The sequence below is a fragment of the Pristis pectinata genome, chromosome 20 (genome assembly GCF_009764475.1).
Source record: "Pristis pectinata isolate sPriPec2 chromosome 20, sPriPec2.1.pri, whole genome shotgun sequence".
In the NCBI taxonomy this organism is placed as follows: Eukaryota; Metazoa; Chordata; class Chondrichthyes; order Rhinopristiformes; family Pristidae; genus Pristis; species Pristis pectinata.
In genome coordinates, this window is record NC_067424.1 from 19,447,364 (window position 1) to 19,465,511 (window position 18,148).

An 18,148-nucleotide genomic window follows, 5' to 3' on the forward strand; every position below is an offset into this window, starting at 1 on the left:
GTGAAATGCATATTTTGCATAGAGTGTTCTGGGGACAGCCCACAAGTGTTGCCACATTTCCGGTGCCAACATAGCATGCCCACAACTTCCTAACTCCATACGTCTTTGGAATGTGGGAGGAAACCGGAGCACCTGGAGGAAACCCACGCAGACACAGGGAGAACGTACAAACCCCTTACAGACAGCAGCCAGAATTGAACTCGGGTTGCTGGTATTGTGAAGCGTTATGCTAACCGCTACACTACTGTGCCTGCCCTAAGCATATGGAGGAAGTTAAAATAGAGGGATATATGGGAGGAAGGGGTTAGATAGTCTTAGCTGAGGTTTAAAGGTCAGCACAACATTGTGGGCCGAAGGGCCTGTATTGTGCTGTACTGTTCTATGATTCTATGATAACATTGTTTGTTATTTCCGCCAGCTGCAACAAGATCCCACCACAAGCCACATCGTCTCCTCCCTACCCCTTTCTGCCTTCCTCAGTGACCACTCCCTCTGTGACTCCCTGATCCACTCATCTCTCCACATCCATCCTTCCCTGACCCCTGGCACTTTTCCCTGCCCTTGCAGGAGGTGTAACAAGTGTCCTTACACCTCCTCAATAACATGCGACTTTGAGCAAAAAAGTACATCAGCCATTGGCACACATTTTAGATTCTAAACAGGATTCTGCCTCGTAGTTTTCTTAACTTGGTACAATTTCCATGAAGAAATTAATGCATCATGTATTTGACATAATGAAGTGATCACTAACCACTCCTGACAGTAGTATCTTTCTCTTAATTGGGCTTAAGATTCTGCTGCAGTTTCAAGAATTTCACATCTCTCTCCCTCCCACAGGGTCTGCATTCCAAGTGACTCTCAATCACAGATATTGTATAGTCTGGCTATACATTATCTAATCTTAATATTCTTAAACTTAAATCCGTTGGCCATCTCATTTTTTCAGGTCTGACTAATGTTAATGCCATCAGTAGAGCTATTCCGACCAGATGTATCGAACAAAATCCACCTAGAACTGTTGGTGGACATGCCCATAATTAGGCCATTCCAAACTAAAGCTGCAGCACAGCCTTTTGCTCAGCAAAGCATTGAATAGAGAACACCTCATGGACTTGCTTCACAAATATTCTGGTTTAACAGCCAACTCAAGGGCTTGGTGGGGAAGGACGACAGTCTAGGGTTCTTCTGCCACAGGAGAGGGAGGGGCGGGGTCAGGCGAGGAAGCCCCTCAAATATTGTAAATATGGGATTGGGGTATCACCCCAGGGAGCCACATGAGTGGCATCGGTGCAGCAGTTTTTATAACAAGTAACACTAAAGATTGATCTGTACAAGAATGTAAAGGCTTGCACTGTTTTATTATTGTATATAGTTTGTCTTTTATTATGAATAAAGTTTATTTTGGTTTAAAAAAAGCTGATGAGCCTGGGTTGGGACCTCAACCACTTTTAAAACTGTTTGGTCAGTGTAGTTGTCCATCTCACAGTGGGACAGACCCGGGGCCTGGCCAATAAGCTGAGAGTCAATCTTCCAGCAGAAGACTGTGCCTGAGAACACAATGGAGGAAATTGCAGCTTCCCAAGCACAGGCAACGGGCCACTTCAGGGCAACGCAAGCTCTGCTCCATTGTGTCTACAATGTCTCCAAAATTTTACATGTTGATAAATGACTGTTGCACTTCTAAGGTGCTGAGTAAGAATACAAAATGGAAATCCCTAAGGTTATAGGCTAATTGGATACAGCTAGAAAATGTAGGCTTGTGCATGGTGCATAATTAAATGGTACCCATTTGCAGACATAATTCATGCTTCCACATCATTATCATGTTTGCAGCATCCAGACAGCTCTAACCATGATGTTTATTGCCTCAGCACATAACAATGAGGTCCAGTTGTTTGAGAGACCTGAAGCAAATGAAAACAGTTAGCAAGGACTGAAGCTTCTCCTGCTTTCTCTTGAAAGGGAAGTGTTTGAGGAAGTCATTCCACAAGTTTAAAAAAGTTAGTGGAAGTCATGTCAGAGTATGGGCAGGAGCAGACACCTCAGTTTTCAGACACACTATGACGAATGAATGAGCAAAATAGTCTTGTACTTGCAGGAGCCCAACAAGCCATCTAGACAGGTAGTATCACAGTAAAAGGAGGTTATATTCAATACTAAGAAAGAAACACCAAGCACATGTAGGAAGTGCCACACAAGGTGAATTATTGACAAATGCAGTGAAGATTATTGAAGGCAAGTTTCATCTCTCAGCAGTCACACCATCAGCACAGTCTGCTCCCTGCTACATATCCCATCTCTGATCTGTTAATAATCTCTATCAATCACTCTTAGCATTTATATACCCTATCACACCCTCACATACTTACCACTCTCTCCCTCACCCTTACACCTCACAAATTGTGCACACTGTTGACTTCAAATATGGAAGGTCTATCACCCAGACACAATATAGGACACTCACTGACACACTTCCCTCTCCCTTGCAGCAGAGAGTGGGGATATCCCCACAGAGCCCAAGACCAACTGCTATGAAAAAATCATTGAAGTTGATCATATTTTCACGCATCCCACTAGCTTATTATCTCTTCTGATTTGCAAGCTGGAGGTGGTGAGCCCATGCACTTTTTTTTTGGACCCTCCTGCCTCTCTGACAATGAATTCCTTTTTTTTCTGATATCCCACAGCTCCGTCCTAAATAGGGGATGTTGGGTGAAAAAGAAGGCCGCACAGCTTCCCTTAATCTGGCACCCACAGCCTCCAACTCGGATACTGACACTTTGCACTCTGTGGAGGGCAATCTGGAGATGGGATCCACACGAGGTGAGTCACCAGGCATATCAGGCCCAGAGTCAGTGCAGGGGATACTGGTAACAATGATGCACATGAGTTCTGATCCATGGATGAGAACTTTGATGGAACAGATAAAATTTGATTAACATGCACAACATGATATTTGGGGTACTGGAGGCCTGTTGGAAAGCCTGCCTCCAGTGTAAAAGTATATTGATGGGAGTCCAGACACATCCAGGGCTACTGAGCCATGGAGCATGTGTGGTTTGGAAAGATGATTTAGTAATGTCAGATCCTGATTGAGTTGTCACTCTTTTTTACCTCTATTTTCTTATAGTTTATCCAATTATCCATAGCAACTTAAAATTAGCAAATAAACACCTGATAAAGCTCAAATCACTGTTATGAAACCAGATTAACACAAATTTGACACAGCATTGAATAGGAAAGTAGATCCCCACTACTTTACCTTTGCACAGAATGCCACAAGGCAAATATTGTCCTGATAAAGTGTGACACAGAAATTTATATTAGCTTGTGTACAATGTGTGCTGGTCCGAAGTAAGATGGGCAGTAAATGCATACAAAATGTTTTATTATTATCATTGTTGGCACATACAAAATATGTGAGAGATAAAACTAACTTGGTCCACTTAGATGGTGCATCTCATTTACATTGTGGTTCTGGAATAGATGAGTTCTGGGAGATCTTCTTAGAGTCACTTCTATTAGCGACATTGGGTTTGCCCCCTAATCTGGTTATACTTATCATCTTGTTTGACCTTATTTGTTATTTTTGTCCATTGGTCCCTATCTCTACTGACCCAAACCCAGAGATTCAAAAAAAACCTGCTTTCAGTGTTGCTTTCAGTTCTCTGATACAAAATACTTTATTGTAGCAAATACTTTGTCCTGGCATCAAATGTCAGAGTTAGTACTGAGACACAAGAGATCAAATATCAGAATTACTGCTGTAGTGCCCATACATTACTCCCTTAATAAGCTACAGGTACAGGAGTTGGTACAAAGGCTCGTGCATGCCATAAGGTATCAGATATGAATTAGTCAACCTTAAACCAGTGTGGATACTACATTGTCTACTATTATACCTACTACAGAATTAATTTAACTTTGAGAGATCCTGTGGTTTATGTATTCTCACCCAGATCTTCTTGAAATATTACTTGATTCAGCTAAATAAATGTTTTGCTGCATAATTATATATTATTTAAATTTATTTCAAATTAAGGATTTATTTCTATGGATGAAGGTTTATTGTTATTTAGGAGTAAAATGTTTTATGCAAATATTCCAAAGTACATCATCCTGCTGCTATAATTTCTCAGCAGTCGTTTTTAACTATTATTACTCATTCAAGTTGTTAACATGGATCATTACCAGCTAACATTCTGAGAAATGTTCTACAGCTATTGTGGTCTTGCTTTGACTGCTCTACTCTTGCAGTGAGCTGTGTTGTTCTTTAGTAATGAATAACAAGGCCCTTCTAAATGTTTCAGAATTGATCATGTTTCAAATAATATGAGGGAACTAATGTTTTCTGCTGCTTACTGAAATACTTGAGCACAATTGGAGAAAGAGATATTCATTTATTTCTATGTTTTTCTCAGTGTCTCCCTTTCTTCTTAACTTTTCTTGTAAGTATTTTCACTGAGGACTTTTATTCACATTTAAGTCTGGAAAGGTGTCATTCAGCTATTTGATTGTAGAAATGGACATCAAAACCAAACTTATCCTGTCACCAGCTATTTTCCAGAAGAAAGGTCAGTGGATAATACAAATTAGAATAATGGCCATATACTCCACTGTTTTTCTTAGTTACACTAAATGCAAGGTGTTGTATAACTCAAGAAAGAACAGCTATCATAGCAAGGGGCAGTGTTCTGGCAAGATATGAACTGAACAATTGTTAGTCAATATTTACTGGTATTCTGTTTATATGGTTAGGATCAAATTAAAAGGATATCAACAGAAGTCGACTGTTTGGTCCACCAATCTTGTCAGCCATTCAATGAAATCATGGCTGAGCTGTATCATAACTTTCATAACATACTTTGGTTGCATAAATCTGAACACACTCCTTTCAAAAATTATCATTCTCAGTTTTACAAAATTCAATTTTTTGGGGGATTTTAGTTTAGTCTACCCAAACTAAACAAATTAAACATGACACTTATGTCAACCCTTAATCTTCTACATTCAAGCAAATTCAAGTCTGGTTTATGCATTTCCATAATTTAACTCTTTTAGCTCTGCAATCATTCTGGTCAATCTGCTCTGCAGCCCTTCCATAGTCAGTATTGCCCTTCTGTGGAGCAGTGTCCAGTAACAGAACATAGAACAGGACAGCACAGGAACAGGCCCTTCTGCCCATGATGTTGTGCTAAACTAATTAAACAAGTAATTAAATGCCCAACTAAACTGATCCCTTCTACCTACACAATGTCCATATCCCTCCATTCCCTGCACATTCATGTGCCTATCAAAGAACCTCTTAAACAGCTTTTTCATGTTTGCAATGAATGCAATGCTCTCAATAAGATCTCAACAAGGCCCTGGGGAGCAGCAAGCTAATGTCACTTTTTTGTATTTTGTCACTTCTTCACATTAAGGTTAACATTCTACGAGACCTTTTTTTAATAATTTATTTTATTCTAGGAAATAATGTAATGATTTCTATACTTTGACCCCTAAATCTCTCTGCTCACCTTTGGTTCTTAGCTTCTTACCACTGAGAAAATAAACTGATCTACTTACTGTAGGCCCAAAATAGATGATCTACTTTCTCAGAATGAACTGCTATATTTAACCTACCCATGAATGGTTCCTTGGACATCATTATTCCCATCTAAACAATGCCACATAACATAACTTTTTTCAGCAAACTTAAATATACATCTCACTATTCCTTCATGAAAAATGTTTATGAACATGGACGAAAGCTATAGCTTAGTACATGTTCACTATCCCTACTCCAATTCCATACTTCCAAGTCAATTCCATTTCTAAGTGGCAGCACGCAATGTAGTAGTTAGCATAATGTTATTACAGCACCAGCGACCCAGGTTCAATTCTGCCGCTGTCTGTAAGGAGTTTGTATGTTCTCCTCATGTCTGCATGGATTTCCTCCAGGCGCTCTGATTTCCTCCCACATTCCAAAGACGTACAGGTTAGGAGCTGTGGGCATGCTATGTTGGTGCCTGAAGAGTAGCGACACTTGTGGGCTGCCTCCAGCATATTCTCAGTAATCCAAAAAGATGCATTTCACTGTGTGTTTCCATGTACATGTGACTAATAAATACATATAAGTCAATGTGTCACTTCCAATTCTATACCATATGTCTTACATAAGATTTCCTGAAGTGGCCTCTGAAAGTTCATTTAAATAACATCCATAGGTGTTAAATTATGTTACATTATTGTGTATAAATAGTCCATTTAAGTAACATCCATATCTACCCACTTTAAAAAAAACAACTGGATTTGTTCGACATGATATACCCTACACAAGATGTCTCTCTCCCTTTCTTATCAACAAATATTTGTCCAAATGCTTAGATGCAATGCACCTCATAACAGATTTCTGTTTTCACAACAGATGTTAGAGCTATAGGGTTATAATTTCCTGGTTTAGCTCTTCCACGCTTTTGAAACAGTGAGTAACACTGACAATTTTCTGACCCTGAATTGAAAATATTTTGGAAGATCATGACTTGTGTAAATAATTTCCTGGATTTCCTTGTATTGGAAATCACCTGGTATTTCGGATTTGCTTCCTTATAGGTTCCACCATCACCATATTTTTATTTATATGTAATCTTATTAATCCCTCTCCTGAATTTATTTTTATTTTAATCACTGATATTTTATCCTCATCCTCTGTAATAAAAAAGGCCAATATAAAGAACCTACTTATTAAGACTGGCATTTCCGGATTTCCAATTACATTGCAATTATTGCAATTATATTTGTTAATAATGCCTGCATTATTAATAAGGGAGTTGTCCATTTATGACGGAGATAAGGAGAAATTTCAACTCTCAGATGGTCATGAATCTTTGGAATTCTCTCCCCCAGAGAGCTGTGGAGGTAGAGTCATTAAATATATTCAAGTTGGAGATCGACAGGCATTTGAATTATACGGAAGTCAGAGAGTATGAGGAGATAATGAGAAACTGATGTTGAGAACAAGACTGAGTCAGCCATGATCTTGTTGAATGGTGGAGCAGGCTCAAAGGGCTGATTGGCTGACTTCTGCTCCTTTTTCTTGTGTTCTTACATATGTTCTTATTAAAGGCCTACATTTCTTTCAACCATTCTCTTTCTCAAGGTTTTGTGAGAAAAATTCATGTTGTCTTAACTCCCTTCAGAAGCTTTGTAGGAGTGAAATAGGACACCTGGTTGAGTGATGCAGCAACAACAACCTGTCACTCAATGTCAGTAAACTAAAGAGCTGACTGTTGACTTCAGGAAGGGGAAAGCTGGTGAATATGTGCCAAGTTACATTGGTGGATTGGCAGTGGAGAGGGCAGCAGCTTTAAATTCCTGGGCATTAACATATCGGATGACTTGTCCTGGGCCCAGTACATGGGTGCAATCACAAGGAAGGTGCACCAGCATCTTTACTTTCTTAGAAGGTTAAGGAGGTTCATTTCATCACCAAACACTCTCTCAAACTTCTACAGATGTACTGTTGAAAGCATTCTGACTGGTTGCATCCTGGTCTGGTATGTTATTCAAATGTGCAGGAACTTAAGAAACTGCAGAGTAATGGACTCAGCCCAATACATCACTGCCACATCCCTTCCCACCATTGGTAGTATCTACATGAGGCACTGCCTCAAGAAGGCAACATCTATCATCAAAGATCCCCACCGTCTGTGCAATGCCATCTTCTCGCTGCTACCATTGGGCAGGAGGTACAGAAGCCTATAAGTCCCATACGATCAGTTTCAAGGACAGTTACTTCCCTTCAACCATTCGGTTCTTGAACCAACCTGCGCAACCCTAATCACCACCTCAGTATGGCAACACTTTGATCGCCTTGACCACTTTGCACTACAATGGACTTTATATTTTTTTTGTTCTAATTGTGTTCTTTCTTATATAATTTTTGTATAGTTTATGTACAATTTGTTTTTCTCATGAATGTTGTGTATCTGATGCTATGTGCCTGTGATGCTGCATGAATCTTTGGAATTCTCTCCCCCAGAGAGCTGTGGAGGTAGAGTCATTGAATATATTCAAGTCAGAGATTCACAGGCATTTGAATTATAAGGAAGTCAGAGAGTACGAGGAGATAGTGAGAAAGTGATATTGAGAACAAGACTGAATCAGTCATGACCCTGATGAATGGTGGAGCAGGCTCAAAGGGCTGATTGGCTGACTTCTGCTCCTTTTTCTTGTATTCTTACATATGTTATTAAGGGCCTATATTTCTCTCAACCATTCACTTTCTCTTAAAGCTTTGTGGGAAAATGCCAGAGACACTCAGCATGTCCATGCAGAGAGAAATAGGTCAATGATGTTTCATCATTCTTTTTTTCCTTTCTACATGTGCTATCTGATCTGCTGAACATTTCCAGCATTTTCCGTTTTTGTTTCAGATTTCCAGCATCTATAGTCTTTTGCCTCTTTTATGATGGAGTACAGCTTCATCCCTGCAGATCAGCATAACCTAAAATTTGGTTGTGACTCAACCTGGTCGCCCTCAAACCTAATGTGAAACTCTAGCAAAAAAAAACAAACTGCTGACAGAATTCACCAGGTAAGATGGCAACTGTGGAGGAAAATGGACAGTCGACATTTAGGGTCGAGACCCTTCATCTGTACTGAAAAACAGAGGGGATATAGTGAGTATGAGGGGAAGGGGTGGAGCAAGAGCTGGTATGCTCCAGATTCCATCATCTGCAGTCTCTTGTATCTCTGTGAAATTCAGAATCAGAATCAGGTTTATTATCACTTACTTATATGTTGTGAAATTTGTTGTTTTGCAGCACAAAATTCTGGCATATTTGTGTTAGCTGGGTGTTCCCTTACACCCAGATGCAGAGGATACAAATTCAAGAGCCATTCAATATTGTCAGTGCATTAGTTTAGATTCCATGAGTCGACTATCTGTGAATAAACTCCAAACTTCTTCACACTCCAACAGATGTCAAAGCCCAGCTATCCCTCTGCAGAAGAACAAGACTTAGCAATGACGATTTTGAGTCAGTTCATAGGTCCTGATCTCAAAATTTAAAACGTGGTCAAAATCAAAACAACTATCTTGTGCCAGGCAGCATACATGGAGGGAAATATACAGTCAACGTTTTGGGTCGAGACCCTTCACCTAGATTCGATGTCTGTCTGTATCTAGGCTGCTCTTACATACGTTTCTCAGATAATTGGATATTATCATGAAGAACACTTTGCCTGAGTGGATTTTTGTGGGGATTTACCCAGTTGTTTCCCAGTCACTGTAAGCAGTGAAGAGCTGTGGTCAGTGGCACAGTACAGACCTTGAAGCTTTTTAAAAAGTTTTTTTTATCTGACAGTTTGGCAGGTGAGGGTGACCAGTCTGGGGTGGTCGATTGGTGAGTAGATCCTATTTTCCCAGGAGATCTAATGAACATGATGCTCTGGAGCTAAGGAAACACCGGGCTTCCCAAAACAGAGGTCAGTCAGCTCCCCAGAGAGAGGAAAGAAAAATTAGAGAGCCAGTCACCCGATACCAGGCTACTCTTCCGCTGGTTGACTGCAGAATGATTTCGTAGATAAACTTGAGGCAAACCTCTTGCCTGGCCTCATGCAGCCCGGATAATGCACATGTGTGTGTGAGAAAGAGAGAGAGAGACCTAGAGCGATTTAGTGAAAGGGAAAGAAGTAAAATATAAATAGCTGGCAAAATAAGTCTCAGTTTAACGCGCTTTCACAGTTATAAAGACACTCCCTACAACACTTCAATTGTGGGCTTTATTTTGATTTGCACACATCAAACTCCACCCAGTAGAATTTGAATCTGATGTCTCAAATTGTAGTCATCCCAGCACACCCACCTCCCTGCCCTGTGGACACACCAAGAGAGAGAAAAAAAATCACTAAAAGGAAATTCCTGAGCCATGATGCGTTGCAGAAAGGCTTTCATGTTTTCAGCAGCGACCTCCATCGACTCTCACCGGCTCTGTTACAGTTTCTCCTGCTCCGACTTGCACCTGATCGCGGGAAAAAAAAGGCAGCTTTTTGTGATTCATTCCCACATGCTGAAAGGCGGCGGCCACCCAATTCGAAAGTATGCCAAGAATGCAGCATCTTCTCACTAGCACCATTCAAAGCAGATTTGTATCGCTCTCCGCTTTCCCCAGAAATTATTCATCTCACCGCGAAACTCCTCATTTATCAACGCTTCCCAAAATCTGCAATTAAGCCCCCAACCGGCGGGGAATTCTCACATGTATATGAAGAAAAAGCTATTAATTTGACACCATTGCTGATCATATTTATGCATGAATGTTTACAGGCTAAGATTCGGCGGGAAACTACAGACGTCGCAATTATTCTGTGCACACCCATTCATTATCACATTAAGGTTCTTTTTCTATGTTAAGTTCTGCACAAAAATGCATACAGAATGGCTAGTCTGGTTATCTTGGAAAACGCTGTTAATATGCACCTTGCATAAATAACATTTGCATGCTCCACAAATGGATGGCCATAAAGTGCAAAAGATACAATTTGAAAACTTTCGACGTTTTATACGCCACTTGCACGTATTAAAATATATTATATTTAAAAGTGCTTTCAGTAGACCAAGACATTAATAAATTGCTTGAAATACCGCGCACACATATGCACAATTCAGATAATTGTCGATTTCTATTGTTTCTAATTGTACACGCCCCCTCTAGGTCACGATAAATCTAAGTCGTGTGTGGTAAGAATATAATTGTTAGAAATAAATCCGTATCGATAGCATGAATTGTTTTGATTAATCAACTGCATCAAAATATGGGCACATAACCATTATGCCTTCGCTATAAATGAATCGATATTTGTGAGGCTAAATTATTTATTTCATTCCTTCAATTTAGATGTGATAACATTTAACATCTAGATACCATTACAGGACGACCAGTACTGTTGGCCTTGCCACTTTTAAAAGTAATGATGGGGATGCATTGTTGCACCAAAGATTTTTTTATTTATGTAATTACAATAATATTAAATCCCTTGCAAAACTAGAATAAAGATCTAACATTATCTTTTCCTAAATATATTGCATACTTTTAGCTCCTTTGCACGCCTGTGTGTGCATTTTAAATCTGGGCTATTCGCTTCCACTACTGTATTGCTAACTGAAAAAAAATTGCACAGGCTGTTCCCAAGGAAAAAAAACGCTCTCCGCTCCCCTTTAAAAATATTTGTTCACAGACAGCCAGTGGATCAAAGCCATTTGTACGCAGACATACAGGAGGCATATTTTTGGCGCGTAGTCATTCCCGCCACGTCGAGTCTAGTCAGCTTCATTCTTTTATTTTTTTCCCTTCTTGTGATTGGCAGATCATTTCTCCCCTCCTATTTCCTCTGACGTCAATTCAAATAGGCGTGCCTCTAGGGTTTTCTGATGGTGTGCGGTTAGCTTTTTTTTACTATCTGTATATAGTCGTTGCTACTAGCAGAGCGCACTAAGTAAGCCAAGGGAATCGGTGTGATACGGACTCGCCTCCTGTTCATTCTGCTCCTTCATCCTTTTATTTCTCCTGCTTCAAACTGATTTCCTGCTTAAAGGAACTTGATAATCTGCTGCATTTCATTACTGGGACACTGCAAGAAGCCAAACGATTTGGAATAAGGGATTTCACATTGGTGCGATCGCAGCTGTGTTGTTTGTTACAACGTGGTGTGTGGGTGATCATATACCGGCTTTTATTTTGGTGGAATCCCATTCGGAATCTTGGAAGTGATACCCGAGACTTCAATCGACGTTTCACAGCGAGGGATGCTGCTTTCAAAAATCGGATCTCTTGCTCATATGTACTCGACATCAAGCGTGGATATGCCGGCGAAAATTCAGTTGCAACAAGGTACCTATTTAGCATTTCTTACACGTTTGCGGAGTCTCCCTGCTTCAGCCGAGGAGGGTTTTTTTGGATGCCGTGACGGTGTTGTCGTTAACCATGTGGAGATCGGAGACAACAAAAGACCTTGTGATAATGGAGACCGACTAATTTTCCCTCCTCCCCTTTTTTTTGTTACAGTGAAAGAGCGGGAGCCTTTTGAAAAGATTTATCAAGTTGGATCTGTCCTCGGTAGCGGTGGATTTGGAACTGTTTATTCGGGCGTTCGAGTCGCAGACGGGGTGCAGGTAATTATTTTGCAACCTTGAAGCTTTCCCCGTTCGGTTTCATTGCTCCCCAACTTTCTCTAGAGCAGCGCTGAAAAAAATATTCAGCGAACATCTACTCTGCGTTCTGTGACTGAATGGAGCGTTTGTGTTTATATTGCAGGTTGCTATCAAGCATGTTGCCAGAGATCGAGTGTCAGAATGGGCTGAATTGGTAAGTAAAATGCAAATCTCATTTGTTGTGTCAGTGCAATGAGAATGCCAGGTCTTTGGCGGAGTCACCTTTCGTAAAATATGGAACTGCGTATACACAGATGCTTAATTTCATTGCTTGCAACGGGCATGTTTTATATATGGGATATTGTGAATTGGTGCGCGATCACTTGGCGTCTAACCACAGTTTTGTTTTGATTGCTTGTGTAGTCCAATGGAGCGAGGGTTCCCATGGAGATTGCGCTTCTGAAGCGGGTGGGCGCGGGATGCCGGGGTGTGATCAAACTGCTGGACTGGTTCGAGAGACCCGACAGCTTCATCATCGTCATGGAGAGACCCGAGCACGTTAAGGACCTGTTTGATTTTATCACCGAGAAGGGAGCCTTGCCGGAAGACTTGGCCAAAAACTTTTTCCGCCAGATCTTAGAGGCAGTGCGGCACTGCCACAACTGCGGGGTGGTCCACCGAGACATCAAGGACGAAAATATTCTGATCGACATGAGAACGGGGGAGTTAAAGCTCATCGATTTCGGGTCGGGGGCTCTATTGAAGGACACCGTCTACACTGACTTTGACGGTGAGTTTTCATTTCAGTGGAATTGCACTGAAATTCTTTGAAAGCGCTGCGTGACATTTCATGATCTCAGGCGTAGAAAATAGGGGATCGGTGGAGCGAGGTTTGCAAATGTTAAACCGAGTTTCCATTGTGAGGATTGCATGGTTAGTTTACGTTCAGGTGTGTTGTGATGGTTGCATTTGGCATCGATTTCCCGGTGGTGTACTACCGAACCGTTTTGTTATTGTTTTGATGGGTTTATTTCCTTATATGGCTGGTGATGCGGCTGCGAGGGGGCGCTTCTCTTTGCTGGGAGGCGTTGCTTTGCTCGGAATAGTGCTGCTGCCGCTGTATCACGGGAAAGGCGGTCGGAGCCGGGGGCTCTCGAGGTAATAAGAATCACGAGGGATGGCAGCGTAATAAATGATTGCACGGTGATGAGCCCGAGTTTTAAAAAAAACAATAAAACTGCTGCCAGGGCAACACTGCGGTGCATCACAAGACCAGGCTCATGAATTGCGTCGTTGAATTTGTGCTGAATATTAATAATGGAATATTTGAAAGCTAACATGAGCAAAGTGCAAAGGGGAGAGAGAGGCGAGGGGCTTTTCTGAGGGTGCAACTAGGAGGGCACGTTTTAATGGAAGAGTGCTGATGGGATGAATTTGTGGCTGGACGTGGGAGTGGGTGGACGGGACGCTGCAGGGATGCTCCTGGGCGAAGCTCGTGGGTGGGGTGGTGGGGGGGGGGCAAGCTTCGACTGGGCTGGCAGATGGGAGGGGATCTGCGCTTGGGCTGCAGCCACTAGACGGCGCGGCTGCCCATGAGTCAATGCTGCTGCAGCTTGGCAGCGTGCCACCCTTTTGTTTTGGAGCTCGCTTTTCTGCTGCGTAACAGTGTTTTGGAAACTGAACCCGTCTTCTTGGAAGCAGCAGAACGGGCAAGGGACCCGATTAGCAGAGCATTTCCAAACTTGAGCGTTCGCTTTGCAAATTTCGAGTTTCCCCGTCCCCCCACGAAAATATTTACAGTTTCCTTTTGGTACTGACACTGGGGGCAGGAATGGATTGGTTGCAAATTATTATCTTCCCCTTTTCTTCAACCCGACCCCCATCCCGTAAAAAGTGTTGGGTTGATTATTTAAACTAGAGAAGCCGCTCCCTGTGAAGATAGCGAACATCCGTCCCTTGCAAATTAACCATCATTGCGAAACACAACTATTGACATTTCATCAGAGCAATTTTATTGTGTTTGATCGGTTTGCATTTCTGAGTGCATTTTCTTGCGGTGACATGTGACAAGCCAGGGAAGTTGTTCTTTTTTAAAAAAATAATTCATTTAAATGCATAATAATTGTTCTCATGTTTTAAGATTGTAGTTGTTTAAATTGGGTTTGTCAGAGCACTGGTGCTGGCGCCTCGTGTTGAGGGGGGTGTGCCTGCGCTGCGACTAGAGGGGTGGTCTCCGGAGACCCGTACTGTCGCTTGCTATTGCTGCTGCTGCTGCAAGCCTGGTGCAATTTAAATAAGTGACTTGTGTGCAAAAACCGTTAGTGCAAATACTGGATGTTTGGCGCCACCAGTCGGCGGGAACATGTGTCTTTTACAACTGAAAGTTTGTAAACAAAAGTCACATGGCAACAATTCAATAACTGCCAGTTCACAACGGGACAAGCAGGAAGCAAGGGTTAACCGCATTTCCTGCATGCTAAGTGCGGAACGAGATAGTGCAGATGATTTGAATTTTAAGAGCATAGAGTATTCTTTTGTTTAACAAGAAACATTTGCTGAATTTTACCAGTTTACCTGATGAACCAAGTGAGGATAATTAACATTTACACTGTCGGCCACACAATGCCATTAAGTGCAAATGTTGGTGTATTTTGCCTTTGGCTTCCTTTCATCGTGAATTTATAATTTATTTTAGTAGTTTCTCTGTGCGAGGAAACACGTAAATACAGAGTACTCATGAATTTTTTTTAAATGATTCACAGGTACCAGAGTGTATAGCCCACCAGAGTGGATCCGTTACCACAGATACCATGGCAGATCTGCAACAGTTTGGTCCCTTGGTGTACTTTTGTATGATATGGTGTGCGGAGACATTCCATTTGAACAAGATGAGGAGATAATTCGAGGGCAGGTCTTATTCAGGCGAAGAATTTCATCCGGTAAGCAGTTGTTTGTACTTTCTGTTTGAGTATGAGGAAGTTTAAATATGAGTTGATTGGTCAATAATTGCAGTTTAACTAGATTTAACTAGACAGGTATTTAAAATAATTGGAAGTTGAATTTTAATTTTTTTTGCACCATAACTATATGGACCACTTAATGAATTGTTTATCAGCAGTTGTAAGTTGAATTAATTTGATGGAAAGTATAATTGGGACCTCCTACAGTTTGTAACCCAGTTTCTCTCTTTTGATTTCAGAATGTCAACATCTCATCAAGTCCTGTTTATCCTTGAGGCCTTCTGATCGACCATCATTTGAAGACATTATTAACCACCCCTGGATGCAGAACAGTGTTGTTTCACAAGATGCCATTGGACTAAGATTGCACAGCCTGAGCCAAGAGTCAGCCAACATTACTCAAGCAAATTAGAACTCGTGAAACAATGTGAACTGATGCTCGCAGAACTATTCTCCCTTTGGAAGAACCAAAAAACTTGCCTGGTTGGATTTGCCAGATTCCATGGCCTTTTAAATCTAGTGATTAGCAGGAGGGGTGCTGAAGAAACAGAAATTCCCCTATCCACCTTCATTCCGGTTGTCATAAACTTGAATCGTGCATTACGACAAGCCTGACTCTTCCTCTTTGAGTGCCTTTTATGACCACTGGATCCACTAACTTAAAAGAAATACTTGAACTTCTGCTGCTTCTGCGTAACTTCTCTTCGCACAATCCTCATACGGACACACAGACAGACTGGTCTAGTAAAGCCACTACTTTTGTTCATATCTTTCAGTGTAATAGATGAAGACAACCTTGTCACAGGATCATCACCACTAATCAGAAAGGAATTGACCTCAACTCTTCTGTGCAGTCAACTTGTCTAATACACTCAGTATGAAGCCAAGGCATGTCAGAGCATCGTCATCAATGCACAACCAATGCAATGAATGAACTCTAAACTTCTGTATATGTGCACATATGTATATAGTACACATAAATATATATTAAATGTAAATATCTTTTTTGAAGTACTGGTTACAACTGCCTTTGTTGGCATTGTCCTGTTTACCTGTTTATTTATTTGAGTGAAGTTGAGTTTTTTTTAAGCAGATATATTATATAAAAAGTTTTGACTCGTGGGTTAATTTTTATTTATTTATTTATGGACAACTACCTTCCAACAGACTTGTTCATTCCACAGTAATTATTTGGTCAGATGAAGACCCACAGATTTTCATAAGATCTTGTCAGACTTTAATTCAGTTCACTCTGTTTACAGCCAAAATAAAACGGTGATGTCAATGAGACAAATTCCAGACTTTGTAAATATTACATTGGGCAATTCTGTTAAATGCATGTTGTACTGAATATGTATTTAATGTCTAGACCATTTTTGGGGGGGGGGGGGTGGGAGGGGTTGTGTTTTTTTTAATGTGTCCCGTGGGCTCGTATGGGTTGAATAAGATACCACTGCAAAAATGATTTGTTTTTATTGTACATACTATATCTTTACAGTTTGGTTGCATGTATGCAGCTTGGAGTCTGAATTGTCATTTCATTAGATCTGTAAATTAAATAGAACTGAAGAAAAGTTATTTTTATACGACATTTCAAATAAAATTAAAATTTGCCTTAATTTGCTTGGTGGTGTATTTGAGTGAACTTCAATGACTGAAGTAATGCCTTCATTTTGTCCCTGCCTCATGTCCATACTGACACTGTTGAGTAATTCATTCAAGTGATCATTCTGCATGGTTTGCTTCAGCACTAAGAGGGGACAAGATTAGGGAGCAGTCATTTAAAACTGAGGTGCATGGGAACTAATTCTCAGGATGGTGAATCTCTGGAATTATCTACCCCAGAGGGTTGTGGAGGCTATATCACTGGGGTATTTAAGGAGAAAGTAGACACAACAATAAGGGAATTGAGGGCTGCGGGGAACTGGCACTGAGGTGGTGAGTGGGGCAGATGAGTTGTGATCATATTGAATTGTAGGGCAGGTTTGAGGGGCTGAGTGGTCTACTGTTCTTATTTTCTCACATTCTTAACACCTCAATTTTTGAATTCCCTGCAATCCAAGTTTCCCTAAACTTACCTGATCTTCGATCAGAAGACATCTTGTTGGCAGAGGAGTGGTGGTGGGACCTTGAACAACATGAGTCACGTGGGGTCTCCAAAACAACCCCTCCCATGAAGGTCCTCTGAAACCTTTGAAAAGTGGCAAATCCCCATCCATAACTTTGCCATCAGTGCAAACAATGTTGGAAATTAAGAAACAAAAAATAGAATGAAAACCTTACAAATAAAATCAGCCAAAATTGTTAAGACATTATAAGCAAAAGAAATAATTAAAAAACATAATGACTTATTTTTCCACCCTGCAGCCACACAATCCTATTCGAATCAACAGGGTTGCAGATTCTGACAGGATCAGAGAGTTGATTTTTCCCCTGGAATAAAGTCTCAGAAAATTTGTGCTCCACTATTGGATTCTTTGCAGAGTCAAGTGGCAAGAGTGCAGACAGGAAATTACAAACACCAATTAGCCAACAGGTTCTGCATTTGTCCTGAGTCCAGAAACTTGCCAGCATTTAAGCTGAGAAAACGAGTCATAGAATTGTACAGCACCAAAATGGGCCCTTTGAACCACACATCCATGACCCTTTTGCCCATTTACACTAATCCCAATTGCCTGCATTAGTACAATATTCTTCTATGCCTTGCCTATTTGTCCAAACACCTCTCAAGCATTATAGTTGTATCTGATTTTATCACCTCTGGCAGTGTGTTCCAAATATTAACCAGTCTCTGAGTAAAAAAACTTACCCCTCAGATCCCCTTTAAAACTACCTCTCACCTTAAAACCACGCCGCCTTGTTTTTGATATCCCTACCATGGGAAAAGTAATGATTATCTATCCTAACCATGCCTCTCAGAATCTTACGTACTTGTCACCCTTTAGCCTCCTTTCCAGGGAAAATAAGCCCAGTCTATCCAATCTCTGCCCATCACAAAAGTCCTCCAATCTTGATGAATCTCCTCTACAATCACAATCTCCAACACAATCAT

The 18,148-nt window shown here is 41.0% G+C and overlaps 1 protein-coding gene across 1 annotated transcript; it reads left to right on the forward strand.

Annotated features, from left to right (window-relative positions):
• Nucleotides 1-11,452: 11,452 nt before the first annotated feature.
• pim1 (Pim-1 proto-oncogene, serine/threonine kinase) lies at nucleotides 11,453-16,715 on the forward strand. The gene is made up of 6 exons (XM_052034574.1): nucleotides 11,453-11,876; nucleotides 12,051-12,157; nucleotides 12,300-12,350; nucleotides 12,560-12,926; nucleotides 14,899-15,075; nucleotides 15,336-16,715. Exons 1-6 carry the CDS (start codon nucleotides 11,792-11,794, stop codon nucleotides 15,506-15,508), a joined length of 960 nt encoding a protein of 319 aa, XP_051890534.1. The 5' UTR covers nucleotides 11,453-11,791; the 3' UTR covers nucleotides 15,509-16,715.
• The last annotated feature ends 1,433 nt before the right edge of the window (nucleotides 16,716-18,148 follow it).

Excerpts from the sequence above, each read along its gene's own strand:
- pim1 (XM_052034574.1), top strand. The coding sequence starts at position 11,792 with ATGCTGCTTTCAAAAATCGGATCTCTTGCTCATATGTACTCGACATCA. Across the intron at positions 12,927-14,898 it reads CGTCTACACTGACTTTGACG|GTACCAGAGTGTATAGCCCA; the intron begins GTGAGTTTTCAT and ends AATGATTCACAG. Across the intron at positions 15,076-15,335 it reads CAGGCGAAGAATTTCATCCG|AATGTCAACATCTCATCAAG; the intron begins GTAAGCAGTTGT and ends TTTTGATTTCAG.